General features: G+C 34.8%; 1 protein-coding gene across 2 annotated transcripts in view; it reads right to left on the bottom strand.

Moving 5' to 3' along the window:
- Positions 1-18,157, bottom strand: part of INTS6 (integrator complex subunit 6) — a 90,360-nt gene that overhangs the window by 4,360 nt on the left and 67,843 nt on the right. For both annotated transcript variants that reach the window (XM_059378134.1, XM_059378135.1), the window contains exons 8-17: positions 16,784-16,936; positions 16,525-16,657; positions 15,293-15,387; positions 12,527-12,637; positions 11,311-11,526; positions 9,092-9,218; positions 8,114-8,256; positions 7,688-7,919; positions 1,638-2,006; positions 478-571 (exon numbers count right to left, since the gene is read on the bottom strand). In XM_059378134.1, the coding sequence (XP_059234117.1) occupies positions 478-571; positions 1,638-2,006; positions 7,688-7,919; positions 8,114-8,256; positions 9,092-9,218; positions 11,311-11,526; positions 12,527-12,637; positions 15,293-15,387; positions 16,525-16,657; positions 16,784-16,936 (1,673 nt within the window). The remainder of the gene's footprint in view (positions 1-477; positions 572-1,637; positions 2,007-7,687; positions 7,920-8,113; positions 8,257-9,091; positions 9,219-11,310; positions 11,527-12,526; positions 12,638-15,292; positions 15,388-16,524; positions 16,658-16,783; positions 16,937-18,157) is intronic.

Below are 18,157 nucleotides of genomic sequence, written 5' to 3'. Positions count from 1 at the left end.
CACATTCTTTGTATTAAAGTACATAATCCGGGCTACTGAAGCAATTAGAATAAGGCCCATTTGTCCAACTCTGCTCCCCTTAATTACACATTTTCCCGTGTACAAATGAACTACATCCAAATATTGTCTTTCAAGGTTATTTCTAATCACTGATTAATATTAACTATAATCCAAATATACAAAGGAGAAAAAAAGGCTAAAAAATACAGAGACCCCAAAAAGTCAGAGTAGGATAAATGAGAATTATGCAAGTATCTGTAATCTATAGGGAGAAAAAGTCCAAAATTGGCAAAGAATTTTGTGGCTGTTTTTAGTTTATTGAACTTCTTTCAATAAACTAAAAAAGAACTTCTATACACATGGGTGTGTCATATATATGCATAATACCACAAGTACAGAATAGGTATTATTAAAATATTGACTGTAAGCTGGAGACTCATTTCATAATCATTTCAAAATGTGCAATAAATTCTTTACCTTGATGCTTCTTTAATGACATTTTGTAAAAATATTAGTCTTGTTTGTAAACTGCCTTGCACATGCTTCAGTAACGTGAAGATTCTTTCATACTCTTAAAATGAGAAGCAAAAAGAAAAATTTAAGTGGCTTTTCTACACACTCTTATTCAATATTTTTCTACTGCAGTTTCTATATCAAGATATACTACACGAAACCAAGACATTCCACATAAAATTTTCACCACTAAGAATCGTGTGTGTGTGTGTGTGTGTATTTCCATCATATATCAGCAAAGATAAAATAACTTGTTAAGCTGTGTTCTTGGTAAAAGTTCCCATGAAGATATCAAACACAAAGCTTAGAAAAATAAGTGAAGAGCTTCCTGATAGTGCCACTGAAAAAGAAGCAAGGTACCTCCATCCTTGTAATTCAAATTCTAAAGTACAGTTCCATGGTAGGGAGGGGCAAATAGAGAGGTGGGAGAAACAGGTAAAAGTGCTATTTCAGTTTCCAATTTTCAAAATTTCAATAACTCTGCCAAGGACTATAAGCAAGGATTGTCTTACCCACTTCTGAACCACCCGTGGGTCACTGTATCATCATAGCAGGTGATCTGTCAACATCTTTTGAATGAATGCCAATAATATTGAAATTTTATCCCACAAAGTTCTTTAAAATTCATGTAACAGACAGCTTTTATAACTTCTGTTTTTTTTGTTTGTTTGTTTTTGCTTAAACATATCCCTGGTCACTCTCATAGTTTAAACCTTAAAGGCAGTAGTAGATACTATGCCAGGAACTTCACAGTCCTGAAGTCATCTAATATTCACTCCATCTTTTTGGGTTTGCTGTTACATTTAATTGCAGCTGCTATGTAGAAAAATATTCAGGACTCCAGGTCCCTGTCATGGTAGGAACTGTGTGCAATTTATCTGTGTGTTCTTTAAGCTCTGCTCTCAGTCCCTCCTGCTTACCATATCTACACCATAATACTTTGGATATAGCAAATATTTAGTGTTTGTAGGTTGAATAAAGAACTAAATCTTTTATATCTCTATATCTATATCTCATATGTTGTTCGTCACTGATCTAGAATCAATCTTTTTTTTTATTTAATCTGACTCTTCTCTGAGCACAAACAGAAATCAAATATGAGGTTTGCCTCTAATTATACATACTTCTTCCTGGCTTTCGGATCTCTTTCATTATTTGTGCTTTTAGCTCAGTGTTGACCTCTTCATGGCTTCTGCAATGCATCAATTTCTTTCCTTTGTTGAGTGAAGATGCTGGTATATTCTCTTCAGGACACTGTTCCTTATCTCTTGGTTCCTCATGATTTTCTAAAAATCCACCAACGGTGAGGTCATTAGTTCCTAAATGGTCATGACCAAGAGCCTCTGTATGATTGGTTGGTCGTTCCAGTAAATTGGCTGGAGAAGGTGAAAATTCAGCATCCATAGCATTTGGTGTAATATCTGATGAAAGTTGGTCTGCAACATGATTTTCAACCACATCATCTATTGTCGAATCATTAGTGGCCTCTGAAACTAAAAACAAAGGTAAGGAAAAAAATGATATGAGCCAACTGCAAAGAACACAGTAAAAAAAGCTACAAATAATATTACAGCAAATCACAACTAATCTCCTTGATGGATGCAAATTAACAAATATTACATGTTCTTAATAAGCTTTGCCAAAGAGATGGCAGAATTTAACACGAAACATTTATACTAGTTACAAATTCTGTATAACTTTTGCCCTTAGGAAAAAAAATAAAAGACAACTTCAAGCTAACTTTTAGTTCTCTGCTTTATTCTATGGTGATTTTACTGACCAAGTAGATTTCTAATGCTTTAGAGAAATATACAGAGAGCCTTAGCTCATTCCAACCAACCTCTGCCTTATACACATACTATTATTCAGAGGCAAAAGTAAACACAGCAAGTCCAAACCTTTCAATACTCTGTAGGGAACATACCACCAAACAGGTCACTTCACAGTATACTCTTCTTATAACCACCCATCCAGTCTTTGTTACTCGAGCAACACAGAAGAGGCTGGTGCCCACAGCAGCCCATCAGATTAAAAAAAAAACAAAGCTTGCAAATTCTGCTCCCCGCTCCAGAAAGCTGCTGAATTAGAAGTTCTCTAACTACTCACCAAACTTCCAGGACACTAGCTAAAGTCACCTCTACTTCCCTCACTTACTGTCCAGAAGGTAAACTCATTCCCACAAAAATCCCTTAAGACTTCTGACTCCCTCTCTAAATCCCCTCCCATGATTTGCATATTTTCCTGAATATTTTCTATAACTACTGCTTTAACTGAAACCCAGCTCTCTGGCCAAGACACTGCTCTTCTTTTCAGACTTGAAATAGAAATTACTTTCTCTCAAACACTCTCCACAGACTTAAAATAAAGATGTGGAGTCACCTACTCCTTCACCTTCTAGGGCCACTTCAAGATCCCTTCTCCATGCACTCTTACAACACTCTGGCTCTTTCGAGGCTCAACTATGCCACTCATCCTCTCTCTTCTTATCACTAGCTTCATTGACCTCCAAGGCACACCTCTGTGGTCAACTTGGCTCAGGCTTCCTTCTACCCACCATCCCTTGGGCATTCTCCTAGATCATTACTACACAAAGTATGGTCTAATACAAGCAGTATTAGCACCAGAGGGTTTGCTAGAAATGCTCATCTTGAACCCTACTCTAAACAAGGAATTAGAATCTGCAGTTTAACTAGATCCCCCTAGTGATTCAATTACACACTAAAGTTTGGGAAGTACTGTAATATATGACTTCAGCGTCTATGCAGATCACCTGCCAAGAACATGGCCTCTCAATTCTTTAATTTCTCATCTCGTTTGCCTCACAAATCAGACACAAATCCATGGATAGAGGAATATAAGCCATCTCTTAGCAGGACTCCTGCTGTTTTACTATAACTCAGCCAGACTTACTCCAACAACTCCTCCACTTTCTCCCTCCTATTCATCACATCCTACCTTCTAAATGCCTTTTTCTAATCTATTCAACTTACACCCCATTATGTATTACTTTTTATCAGCATCCTAAATTCTCTCATTCTGTTGTTCTCCCATGATACCTGCCAGGCAAAACTCCAAACCTGATGACTCTATCTGCTTGCCCTAGTCCTGCATTTGGAATGATGAGCACCACTGGAGAAATACGATCCAGCTCTGCAGAGTGATCACCATACCCAGCCAAGTGTCCCTGGATTTTAGCACTACCTAGCAGTCTTATTACCACCTTTTCTCCCTCTCCCACAAAAGACCATTCTAACCTTCTCCACTCTCTTAACATCTCTGACTTCCCCAATCTCTCCTCTCCATAGTATATGTCACCTTCAACTTCACAGAGGAAAGAAAAGGAGAGCCGTGAAATAGGAACTTCTCTACTTCCCACTTGTGCCCACACTCATCTGCTTCAGTGGAAGCAACATTCTTTCATATGGGCCTTGAACCATTCCCTTCTGCCTTCCCAATGATTTTATGCTGATTATGCTTTCTCTCGTCCTCATTTTCAACCCCTACCTCCTGGTTCCATCATACCAGCATTTAAACAAGCTCAACTCTGTCATTTTTAAGACAAAGCAAAGTCACCATTTTTAACCTGACTTCTTCCAGCTATCATTCTTTTCCCATCTCCCCCATGCTGCATTTTAAACTTCTTTGTTTTTTTGCAACTATATATACGTAAAATTTTTTTTTTTTTTTACGTTATGTTAGTCACCAATACAGTCATCATTAGTTTTTGATGTAGTGTTCCATGATTCATGATTTGCATATGACACCCAGTGCTCATTAGAACACCTGCCCTCCTTAATACTCATCACTAGGCTAACCCATCCCCCAATTCCTCTCCCCTCTGAAACCCTCAGATTGTTTCCTGGAGTCTCTAGTTTCTCATGGTTCGTCTCTTCCTCTGATTCCCTCCCTTCAGCAGCCCTTCCTTCTCCTAATGTCATATAATGTCATGGATCTAGAATCAAGATGGTTTCATCTGATTCAACTCATACATGGAATATGAGGAACATATGAGTGAAATCATCTGAGAACTCTTTCTTTGTTTGACTTATTTCATTTAGCATAATCCCCTCCAGTTCCAAGCATGTTGAGGCACATGGTGGGTATTCATCCTTTCTGTTGGCTGAGTAATATTCCATTGTATAGATGAACCCTATCTTCTTTATCCATTCATCTATCGAAGGGCATCTGGCTCCTTTCACAGTTTCGCTATTGTGGATATTGCCACTATGAACACTGGAGTGCATGTTCCCCTTCTTTTCACTACATCTGTATCTTTGGGTAAAATACCCAGTTGTGCTATTGCTGGGTCATAGGGTAGCTCTATTTCTCAACTTTTTGAGGAACCTCCATACTGTTTTCCAGAGTGGCTGCACCAACTTGCATTCCCACCAACAGTGTTAAGAGGATTCCCTTTCTCTGCATCCTCACCAACATTTGTTGTTTCCTGTCTTGTTAATTTTTGCCATGCTAACTCGTGGTATCTCAATGTGGTTTTGATGTGTCTGTTAGCCATTTGTATATCTTCTTTGGAGAAGTGTCTGTTTGTATCTTCTGCCCATTTGTTGACTCAATTGTTTTTTGGATGTTGAGTTTGAGAATTCTTTATAGATCCTGGATACCAGTCCTTTATTTGTAATGTCATTTGCAAATATCTTCTCCAATTCTGTGGGTTGCCTCTTAGTTTTGTTGACTGTTTCCTTTGCTGTGCAGAAGATTTTTACCTTGATAAAGTCCCAAAAGTTCATTTTTGCTTTTGCTTCCCTTGCCCTTGGAAACATGTCATAAAAGAAGTTGCTGTGGCCGATGCCAAAGAGGTTACTGCCTTTATTCTCCTCTAGGATTTTGATAGATTCCTCCCTCACATTGAGATTTTTTATCCATTTAGAGTTTATCTTTGTATATGGTGTTAAGAGAATGGTCAAGTTTCCTTTTTCTATATATAGCTGTCCAATTTTCCCCGCAGCTAAACTTCTTAAATGGGTTGTCTTACATTCATTGTCTCCATTTTCTCATCTTTCACTCTTCAAACCACTTCGTCAGTGTTTTGTCCTCTTTACTCCATCAGAATTGCTCGTGCTAAGGTGGCCAAAGGCCATCAGAGCCTTTCCAATCCTCTGGACCAATCCATGTTAAGTATTTGAGACTGCTAACCACCCAATTCTCTTTCCCTTTACCTCTCATGATGCCACATTCTTCTCATCTCCTTATTTCTTGGATTCTTCCCTCTTAATCTCCTTTTTTGAACCTTATTTCTCTCCTTAACTTTGGCATTTTCAAAGTTCTGCTCTAGGCTGCTGCTTCTCATTGTTGCCCTTGCTGTGATTTAATTCACTCCAAGGAGGTTAAGACTGCCTCCTGCACCTCTCTCTTTTTCCCTGTCTCTTCTTCTGAGGTCTAAACTAAAATACCATCTTCTACCTAAGGATCTCCACATGGCTGTTTAGTGGGTGCCTCTAAACTCACTCATCCTCTCTCCTTCCACTCCATTCTTTCATCCTTATCTACCCAGCATCTCTCAAATCCTCTCTTGCCCTGGCTCCAATATCCGGTCCATCACCACATAGTCTTTACTGGTACATCCAAGTATTTCTCAAATACATGTTCTTCTTGAAACTCCACTGCCAAGTCATTAGCTCTTCCCTGGGTTTCCTAACTAGTTTCTGTGAATCCATAATAATTATTTAACAACATCAAATATCCTATCAATGTCCCTAATCTAATTACCTTGCACATTTTCTATTTGTAGGGAAACTTTGACTTTATTTGTTTCAGGGTCCAAATCAGGCCCTGTCCATTGTAACTAGTTTATATGTCTTCTAACTACCATTTAATCTGTAAGATCCTTCTGTATCCTCTCTTTTTGCTATGCATTTTTTTTCTGGAAACATACAGACCCCATATTCTTTGTCCTATAGTTTTCCACAATCCAGATTATGCTAATTATATCCCTGTTTTGTCATTTGTTTCTCTATCCTTTGTATTTCCTATAAATTGGTAATTAGATCTAGAAGTTTGATCAGATTAATAAGGTTCAGGGTCTTTCTCCCTTTTTTTCTTTTTTTTGGTAAGAGTACTTCAAAAGTAGTACTGTATAATTCCATCAGGAGGTATAGAATATTTGGTTTCTCTTCAGTTAAGATGTTATAAACTACAAATGATCACTACCAATAATTAATGCAATCATTAATTCATTAAGAAGAGTTCCCCCTAAATCCACTCTTGTTCTTCCCTAACAATATTTCACACAGTACAGCTGGCCTGCTCTTTGTAAAATGCTAATCAGATCAGGTCACTAGCTCTTCAAAACCTTTCAAAGATTCTCATTGTCCTTAAAGTCTACAATCTTTACAATGGCTTCCAGGGCCCTCCATGCTCTGGCCTAAGCCTATCTTTAATTTCTTACCTTATCTCATTCCCAATATTTTTGTTATACTAAGATTCTTTCAGTTCCCTTAATCCCTTCTCTTTAGTGTATACATTTGCACATATTCTTCTTACACTACTACTGTAGCATATAGTAGCACGTAGCAAAACTGCTTAGCACTACTACTAAAAATGCACGGCTTTTGCAAAACAATTCCCATTCACCCTTCAAATGTTGGCTTAAACCTAACTTCCTCAGTAAAGGGTCTTGAACCCACAAACTAAGATAAATCCTTTTACCACATGCTTCCAAAACATACCTGACTTCCCTTTTATAACATGCATCACACTTCTAATGAAACCTTCAATGACTGTCTTTCCTTACTCATCAATGAAGGCAGAGATCACTACTATCTCACTGCTATACCTCAATGCCTAGCACTGTTTACAATTGTGTGTGTGTGTGTGTGTGTGTGTGTGTATATATATATATATATATATATATCATAATTAGTGGCTGAATTAACCTGAAACTGGAAACTATCTTTCTATGGGTATTGATAATCTCCCTTTAATACTGTTATTCTGAAATACTTCAGACTTATGATATTTAGATCATGCTACCTATAATCAAGCATAATAAATATACAAAATATCCAACAACTGTTCTTTAAAAAGACATAAAATGATTACATGCTAATTAGAAGAAACAAGTATCTTTTCTAGACACTCAGTATTTTCTATAATTAAAAAATCCCTCCCCCACGAAGAGACAAAAAGCAGCACTAATGTTTTTTGTTAAAGCTCTTACTTTTATGAAGAGGAAGGGGTTTTATAAGATCTGGCTGTGCTTGAGTCATAGGTACAGGTGGTCCTTTCCCTCCAATATGATTATTCACAACTGGATTCTGTTGTCTGCCTCTTAGTAATGGAGACATACAGCGACGTCTTTTAGGGATCCCTTGCATATTTGGTTCTCCAGGTCGTTTATGTTTATTTTGAGGTCCAGCCACAAATTCATCTGCTTCATCTATCATCATACCCTATAACAAAAAAGAATATAATTTCCCTTGGTTTACATACAGTCCTTAAATGGCATAACTAATTCCAATCCCCATTAGAGCAACCAGAATTATGTTGATATTTATTAGTCTACCAAGAAAAGTAGCTTACTTTAGTTAAATTAAGAACTGTTAAATCCACAAATGAATTATACAGTGGAACATTTCAAGTTTACCTTTTTATCTAGCTTAAAGGGGTTGCCAAATGTATGCAACCTTCGAGGCTGATCAGGATCAAGTTCTCTTAGTGGAGAAGGTACTTGCTTGAGGTATTCCTGGTAATTCCCCATTTGTGCTATAGGAACACTGTGCACTTGATCTTTTCAAATAGGAGAGAGCAACAATGAAAGTTAGCCTCACTAAAACAACACCGTTTAATTATCAAATAATATCCTCTTATATATGAATCGCTACCTGGTGTTATTCTAGGAAGTCTTCCCTTACCATATATGTTAAATTAGTGTGTTGTCCTTACAAATATTGTGACAAAAATGAAGTCTTTTTAAAATTCTTAAAATAAAATTTTAAAGAATTGATTTTATCTTCTAAACAAAGCAAAAATATTGCAGTTAACTTGAGTGTGCAAAATAAGCAATACGTGTTAACATTGCCATGAAAAGGAATTCTTCTTCTCTATTCCAATTAAGAATTTAAATATAGGAAAATTTACAAAGAAGATGTATCACACATAACCTTTTTATATAAAGCTATAGTTGGAATGCTTACATCAGAGATGGCCAAGAGTTAAATTCTCACCTGACTTGATTTGTAGTACATGCCATGGAAACAGCTAAAGGAACAGGACGTGTATGGACCAACTGAGTCAAACCACCAGATACCAGTGTATCACAAGAAAATGATTCTGTGTGTGTGTTAATGCATGAACAAAAAGTCTTTAAAGAGAAACGAAGCTGCTAACAAAGGTTTTCAACTCCGGGAGAAAGAATTTGGGACAACAGTGATGATAGAAATGTCAAGAATCAGGGATGACTTAGTTCTTATTTCATTTGTTTGAATTTACAAAGAAAATAATATATATATAATATAATACTACTACAGAAATTCTTTAAAAGCTAGATTAATATACCATGTTTTTTCAACATAAAGAAAGAAATTCACAAAAGAAATACCATTATTTAAAACCATGATCTAACCTTCATCCTGTCCTTTAAGAAATCTGCGGGTGCTCTTCAAAAGATTAGATCTCATTCTTGTTAAGTGATCTAAAAGATTCCGCCTTGGTATGTCATATGCATTTCTAAATGTCTGCGGTTTCAAATCCTGTTGAAAAACAAAGACAAATTTATTTTTATTTTTAAATATAAAATTAAAAGAGACTAAAGTCTCTAGCCTGCAGTATAGGTTTGGAAATAAGATATACAAGTCTCATTAGTTTCAAATATAATAAAGAATTATGATGCGATCTTAATGTATTATTTTGGGAACGAGAAGATCCAAACTGGTAGTTAAGTTCAATCAAATAAATTCACATCTTTCAAGATTTTGCTATATATTCTGGCTAAGGGAAGTAAAAAACATAAAACGGATTTCCAAGAAATGTATAATTCACATAAAATTAATTTACCCATTTTAGGTATACAGTTTGACGAGTGTCAGTAAACTTAAAATTGTGAAACCATCACCACAATCCAGTTTAAGAATGCTTCCATCACCCCAGAAAAGTTGTTCGGGTCCATTTGTTATCAGTCAATTTTCCTATCCCCAGGCATCCACTGATCTGCTTCCTGCCACCCTACATTCCATTTTACAAATGGATTTGCTGTATCAAATCTTTTCTATCTGGCTTTTTTCACTAAGGATGATGCTTTGAGATTCATCTATGGTTATTAATGTATAAGTAGTCTGTTCTTTTTTACTGCAGAGTAGTAATCCATTCTGTAGATATAGTCTATCTTTATCCATTTTCCAATGGATGAACAGTTTCCTTTTCAGTTTTTGTTGATTATGAATGATGCTGTTATGAACATTTGCATATGAAGCCTTTATATGGACAAGTATCTTCACTTCTTTCATACAGATAGATACCTTTGAGTAGAACTGCTGGTTATATATCAAATATAGCCATTCTAGTGGGTGGGAAGTGGGATCTCATCGTAGTTTTAATTTGCATTTCCCTAATGGCCATTAAGGTACAGCAACATTTTACGTGTGTTTGAATTCATGTATCTTGTTTGGTGAAGTAACTGCTCAAAGATTTTGCCCACTTTTTATTAGATGTTTATTTTTTTATCACTAAGTTGTAGTTCTTTACATATTGTGCTACAAATACTTTGTTCTATATATACTCTTCTCCCAGGCTGTAGCTTGCCTGTTCATTTTACAAAGTTTCTTTTGTAGACAAAAATTTAAATTTTAATGAACTTTATCAAGTTTTTTTGTGTGCTTTTGTGCTATATTTGAGAAATCTTTGATGACTCCTGACCCAATGTCATAAAGATTTTCTCCTGTTTTCTTCTAGAAGTTTAGTTTTAGTTTTTACATTTAAGACCATAAGCACTTCAAGTAATGTGAGATAATGGTCAAATTTATTATTTTGAATATGGGTATCCAACTGTTCCAGCACTATTTCTGAAGAGATTATCTTCTGACCCACTGAATTGTTTTGGCACCTCTGTTAAAAATTAATTGACTACATATGTGAGTGTCTACTTCAAGACTCTCTTCTGTTCCACTGATCTATATGTTTACCCATATACCAACAATACAACATGCTGATGATTACTACAACTTTATAGTAAGTTTCAAAATTAGACTGTACAAGTATTCTAAATTCATTATTTTGCAAAACTGTTTTAAGCTATTCTAGGAGCTTTAAAATTTCCATATAATTTTAGATCAGCTTATCTCTTTCTTCCAAAAAGGCTACTGGGATGAAGATCTTTTTAATAATGAATATTCATAAAGCATTTTAGGACCATGCTATGTACCCAAGGTCATCAGCATAAGTACCAAACTTCAGCAAACTGTAAGACTAGCTAAGTAACTTCAGGCAATCTTTAAGCCTCTGTTTTCTTTCTTGCCTTTTTTTTTTTTTGCTTAAGTAATCTTTATACTCCAAATGGGGCATGCTCTACCAACTGAGTGAGCCAGGCACCCCATTTGTTTTCTCATCTATAAAATGAATGTGTTGGTTTACTCATCAGTCCACCTATTCATCCACTCAGCATGCACAATGTCTTAATTCTAAAACTCTATGATTCAGTAATAGTATTAATGGTCATTATTCTTCAGAGGTACAGAAGTACTTCTGAAGTTTGGACAAATTAAGTTATCAATTAATGGATAATCTGATTTATTTAACAATACCACAGAATATAACTACAGCAGTGCTAAAAATTCATATAACTATTACCTTATTGAGCAAAGCAACCTGGAAGCCAGTGTATTCTTTCATGTTAAGGTCTAGCAGTCTGTGAGGAACATCTTCTGAAATCCCCTGGAGCAACTGTTGAAAATCTTTCCTATAAGCCATTGATAAGCCATGTGATCGGCTTCGGACTTTAATTCCAGTTTCCTGTACTACTTTTTTGCCTACAGATCCGATGACTCGATCAGATTCTATTTTGGCCTGAAGTAAAAATAGTAAGATTTAGTTTTGACATAATGTAAATTAGTAAATTAAATACTAATAGTTTTGGTCTTCTATAAATTAAGTATTTATGTTATAAAAAGTATGTATGTAATTATAAACTCAAGTAGCATAGGTCATGTCAAGTTCTTGGTAAACTAAAGAAAGTGTAAATAAATATGTCTTACAGTTTTAAATCATTACAATTATAACCTTTTGGAGAAGGGCAAACAAAAACAACTTCAATTTATTTTTATGTACTAGTACCCACTACACTTAAACCATGAAATGTAAGTGAACCCTAAATAAAAATATGGATTTCCAATTCAGAGGTCATATAAAATCAGAAAAAATAACTCATCAGTATTTATTTAAAGACACTATTATTAGCACGTAACTAAATGTTCACAGGTATAACAAACATGATATAGCTTTTCACTGGAAAGCAAGTAGCAATATTTTGACTCTATCCAACCTACATCTCCATGAGCAGTTAAAGTACAGGTGGTAGAAGTACTAGAAAAATAATGTACTTTATATGATCTTAATACCTTGGCAGTCTAACTGTATACTGCTTGACTACCAGAGTATCTATTAATGTGATTTATATACAAAATGACTATAAAATACAATGCTTTTTACAAATACTTCAAAAGAAACTTCCATTTTTGAAAGAAAAAGAACTATAGGTTTTAAAACATAAAGCAAAAGAAACTGATTTTTGTCTAAGAAAAACAACTTTCTAACACAATTTTCTCAAAAGAAAACATGAATTTTCAGTGGAAGAAAATCCAGGACCACATAAATTAGGAATTATTATTTCAAATTAACCTTCCAAAACACAGCACACCATGTACTTGAGACTGAATTATGTTAATATATGATATATGTGGCTTTAAAACATAATATATTAATACAACCTAATTCCATTAGGACCACCTGTTAAGCATCTTAGCCAAAACCATTCAAAATACTTAATAGCTCTACTTCTTAACATTACCTGTTGACTCAATTTTTTGAGGTATGAAATGACACTGTAACTAAGTCCATATTCCATACTGTCTGCTATGAGGTTAGGTGCTCCCATCATTCTAACAGCTTTCTTCAAAGGCTATAGGAAAAGAGAAAACATCACTCAATCCTAAACTTGTCAAAAAGGTTACGACTACATGTATTGTCAGTTTTGAAGATTTCTTCAAAAAAAATTCTTTTTTTCAATAAGAGAGTAACATAATCATATTTGTATTTCAGTAAAATGTTTGCCAGTGGTACAAAAGGTAGCTTGAAATACTTAAAAAGGATTAGAGGCTATATTTTAACAAAACCTGGGACAGGAAAGGTAAAGTCCTAGACTCCTTAGTATCACTGGAGATACTAAGTTTTTAAGAAATGGGCAGGAGACTCATCACAGAGGGAGATTAAGACATGAAAAGGACACAAGAAAAATGGAAGATTTCTACCTTAGGTAACTGTGTGGGTTATGGCTCAACCATTCACTAGCTCTGTGACCCCAGACCAGGTTATATAGCCTCTCTGGGTCTAAACTATCTCATTTGAAAAGGACCATAGTATTTACTTCATAGGGTTGTCATGGGATTAAATGAATTAATACATGTAAAGCAACATACAGAAGCATCTGGTACACAGCAGGTATTCAGTAAGTGTTAATCACTATTAGCTGAACTGAAAAAATAGAAACAAGCTCTGAAGGAAAAAACAGTCTAATATTTACTGTGGATGTGGTATAGTAAAATAATTTTCAACTGTAAGGACAGCCTACCACTTTTGCTAAGAAAAATGTCACTAGCAGGACAGTCTAGTATGTGTGAGTGGGATGCAGTCAGAAAAGGATGATAGCTGGGTCGCTTGGGTGGCTCAGTCGTTAAATATCTCTCTTCGGCTCAGGTCATGACCCCAAGGTCCTAGGATGGAGCCCTGCATCAGGCTGCCTGCTTAGCAGGAAACCTGCTTCTCCCTCTCCCACTAAATCCTGCTTGTATTCCCTCTCTATGTCTCTCTTTGTCAAATAAATAAATAAACATTTTTTAAATAAAAAAAGTAATCTTTTTTATGTTAAAATTTTTTTTTAATTTTTTAATTAAAAAGAAGAAAAAGAAAAGGATGAGAGCCATTCACGGACGTCAGAAAGTTTATAAGCACTGGTATCAAACCGCAATCAAATCCCAGCTCTGATATTTAAAATCCACATAGCTTTGCCTAAATCCTACAGGTTGCTATGAAACGTAAATGAGTCATATTCTGTTTTCCTTCCTTTTCACTCTTACATGGCAGGCACTATGTGCTAGACACAAAACTTATCTCTTACAACTCTAAAATATGATTTTCAAAGCTCAAGAGGCACTTTGGGCGCCTGGGTGGTTCAGTGGGTTAAGCCGCTGCCTTCAGCTCAGGTCATGATCTCAGGGTCCTGGGATGGTGTCCCGCATCGGGCTCTCTGCTCAGCAGGGAGCCTGCTTCCCTTCCTTTCTCTCTGCCTGCCTCTCTGCCTACTTGTAATCTCTCTCTGTCAAATAAATAAATAAAATCTTTAAAAAAAAAAAAAGAAATTAATGCTTTTAGTAGAAACTATTTAGAAAGATTAGTTATTGTCAAATGCTATAGTATTCCTGCATTAAAAGTAAAAATAATGGTTAAAAGTGCTTTTAACACTGGTCTCCTTAAGAAGTTACTTTTCATACAACAGATAATGCATTTAATAATATATACATTATTGGTCTTAGCTACTATGATACATGAGGTGTTAAGTACAGGTGATCTCTGAACCACAGGAGGGCTAGAAGTGCCGACCCCACACAATTGAACATCCATGTACAACTTTTGACTCCCCCAAAACTTGACTAATAGCCTGCTATTGACTGAAAGCCTAGTAACATCATTAATTTTTGTACGTAATATGTATTTTATGTATACTCTATTCTCACAATAACCTAGGTTTTTCTTGATAATTTTTTTTTTAGTATTTATAAGCTATATGGTTCATCTGCGACTTCTCCAAATTGCTAAAAATCTCAAAAAAAACCTTCCTTTATATCTACCTGAAAAAATTCACATATAAGTGAACCCGTGCACTTCAAACCTTTGTTGTTCAAGGGTCAACTGTAATCACAAAGTTATGGTTCTAAAAATGTATGATTCTCTGAAAATATATACTTATCTACCTAAAAACACATTTCTGGAGACGTAGGGAATAAAGCAAGAAAAATTACTCTGTACCCTTAAAGAAAAATAGTTATAAAACTGCAATTTAACAAGGGAGTACAACAATTGGAGCTATTCTAAAAGCCAAGCTGCTTGGGATTAAATTCTAGTCTCCCACACATTAGCTATGTAGCCTTGGACAAATTATTTAATCAGTTAGTACCTTAGTTTCCTCATCTGTGAAACAGAAATAATGATTTCTACCTCATAGGGTTACTATATAAATTAAATGAGATTAATAGAACATTGTATCAAAAACTAATGAGGTTAATAAATGTAAAATGCTTAGCATAATATCAGGCCTAATGTACGCATTATATATACATTATCATGATCATTATCATTGTCGTCATTATTATGCAAATCACTGAAACCTTTCTTTTCCATTACATCTGCATTGGTCATTGACATTGGTCAATGTTCAAAACATTTGTATATTCTGTACATTCTATAATAGCAACAAATAAGTATTTTAATATCTACAGTAAACCATAACCATAATGTAAAATTTTGTAACAAGTTCTATTTTTAACAATAACATTCTTACCCCAAGATAGTAGGGAGGCATTGTCTTCAAATAACTTTCAAACGACTGTCTCCATTTCAATGTTGGTTTTGCTTTATGTACTTTAAACAAGTCATCTATAAATGTATAATGTGAACAAACTATCATCATCAATTGTTTTCACACATGAAAATCAAGTTAAATACATTTCATTTTTAAAGTCCACTTTCGTATTTGTAAGGCAGTAACATCAGACATCAAGTTTTTAACAAAATTAAAAGGGGCACAATTTTTAGTTCTGCCACTTTGAGTAGTAATACCATTTTAAACATAAAAAGATGCCAGTCGGGCGCCTGGGTGGCTCAGTGGGTTAAAGCCTCTGCCTTTGGCTCAGGTCATGATCCCAGAGTTCTGGGATCAAGCCCCACATCAGGCTCTCTGCTCAGCAGCGAGCCTGCTTCCCCCATCTCACTCTGCCTGCCTCTCTGCCTACTTGTGATCTCTATCAAATAGATAAATAAAATCTTAACAACAACAACAAAAAATAGATACCAATCATGTATTTCATGTAACAATATTTCATGTAACAATAAAGGCAGAATCAGAAAATACACAAGAAAATCTATACACCATCTACACTTAGACACAAAATAGATTTGAGGACAGAAGCAAAGTATGCACAAAATTTTCTATAAAATATACCTAATATTTTGACTATAACTTAAATCTGATGTGGTTCCATGGAGGAAAATTAGTCTTCTCCAATAGTACTGCTCAAAAATTATAGCCAGAGGATCCCCAGAAACTAACTTTAGGCTTTTATTACAATGTTTTAGAATAAATTCATTCATTTAGAAAAATATTTGCCAAATGAAAATTAAAGTACAGGTAAATTCTTAGAAAGAAAATACACTCAGATTTATAAATATATGCTTCTACAAAATGTCTTGTTCACCAAATATAAAGCCTGTATTACCAATTCTAACCATGTAAGAAATTAACTTGCAGAAAACTTAGAATATTTAAAATTTAAAACATAGTATCTTCAACAATTTATAGAACCAAAGGTGTTTGACAATGACTTTTAATTTACCATAGACAGACACAGATTGCTTTAAAACCACCTTGGATAGTAGGTTCAATATTTCAGAGTTAAAAGCGGTTCCATTAATTTTCACAAGACAGGAGAACTTACAAAGAGATATTCCCAAACTCTGTTTTGAGGAAAGTTTGTATGTATGCTGAGCCATAGAAAACAGAACAAGAATACTTACCTAAAAGAGGAAGGAGGACTGGGTAATTGTAAGGCATCACAAATAAGTTGACACAGTTCAGTGCTGTACTGGCTTTCAAGTAACCAAAAGGATGACCAAGTTCACTATATTTTGCACTATTGCTCACATATACCTGTTAAAGGGAGTGGTAAAGACAACATATTTAACGACCTTTACAAAATGTTTTATAAATCACTGATTCAATTTAACTTTTTAAAAGAACATTCAACTTTTAAGTCACTATAGATTTTTGGCTCACCTGCCAACATGTTTGAGGAGATTTCCTTTCCAAGATAAATTGAGTCAGTGGTGAAGGTTCCAACTCGTATTTGTCAAAAGGCAATTTGTCAATAACCATCGGTTCACAGTCCGTACAGGAAAACTTCACTACCGGGTGAGATGTGCGAGGTGGCTGGAGGGGAAAGTCTTATTATTACTATTCACACAAAATTCAAGAAACAAACTAATTTTCAGTACCACTCACTATCAGAATTTACTCATTTCCTCGATTTTGCTAGGTAACGAGTTTAATTTACTACTGAAAGCACTATTAAAGCTGAAAGAAAATACTTAAAAATGTAATGCTTAAATTTTATATTCACAAGAAAAAGCCAAAGCATTTTTAAAATGTACATAGAATAAAAATCTTTTTAGATCTTAAAATTTATAGATCTTTAAGATCTTAAGATTTTAGATCTTAAAATTTGCACTTTAAAGTGCAAAATTTTGGGTGCCTGGGTGGCTCAGTAGGTTAAGCCGCTGCCTTCAGCTCAGGTCATGATCTCGGAGTCCTGGGATCGAGTCCCACATCGGGCTCTCTGCTCAGCAGGGAGCCTGCTTCCTCCTCTCTGCCTGCCTCTCTGCCTGCTTGTGATCTCTCTCTGTCAAATAAATAAATAAAATCTTTAAAAAAAAAATAAAAATAAAGTGCAAAATTTTGAAATTAAGTAAGTAATCATTAATTGTTACATCTAAGAAATAACTAATACAGAAACCTTCCTAACTTCTCAGTTGTGGCAATTAAATTTCTTATAATGGAGTAGTAACTTCCAAACTGATTACATACCTTATTTAGTAAAAGTTTTTGAATACACAATATATTAGGACATATATACATTTATTTATAGATTATTTGTAAGTTAATTTATAGGTATATAATAAAATATAAAATAAAATAATATTAAAAATAGGAGAAAAAAATAAACATAAATAGAAATTCTAATGTTTTCCTTCAGTTATTTCTGTGATATATACATACTACTTTGGACAACCTGATCTAAAGATAGAAAAAACACAGTAATGTAAGGGGGAGAAAAAAGGCATGTTAATCTAGTCCCAGCTCTCCCCTCCCAATAGCCTCCTTCCTAAAAATCTCATGATTGAAGACTGATGAAGGAAATAAGAGCTATGAAGAAATAATTTGAAATTTTGCTGCTATAAAAGGCTCTTATTACTTTATTACTACCTATATACTCTAGTGGCTCTCAAATCCAGTGTTGAGACCAAATCTCCCTCACTTCTTTTATGTTTCATCTGTCTACTAGATAGAACCAGAATCTTTTATAAATCCCTCCAACACGTTATTATACAATTCATTATTTCTCCCCCAAACTACAAAACCTGTTTTTTTTTT

Source organism: Mustela nigripes, chromosome 15 (genome assembly GCF_022355385.1).
Source record: "Mustela nigripes isolate SB6536 chromosome 15, MUSNIG.SB6536, whole genome shotgun sequence".
Taxonomy (NCBI): Eukaryota; Metazoa; Chordata; class Mammalia; order Carnivora; family Mustelidae; genus Mustela; species Mustela nigripes.
This window is presented reverse-complemented; position numbering and strand designations above follow the sequence as displayed.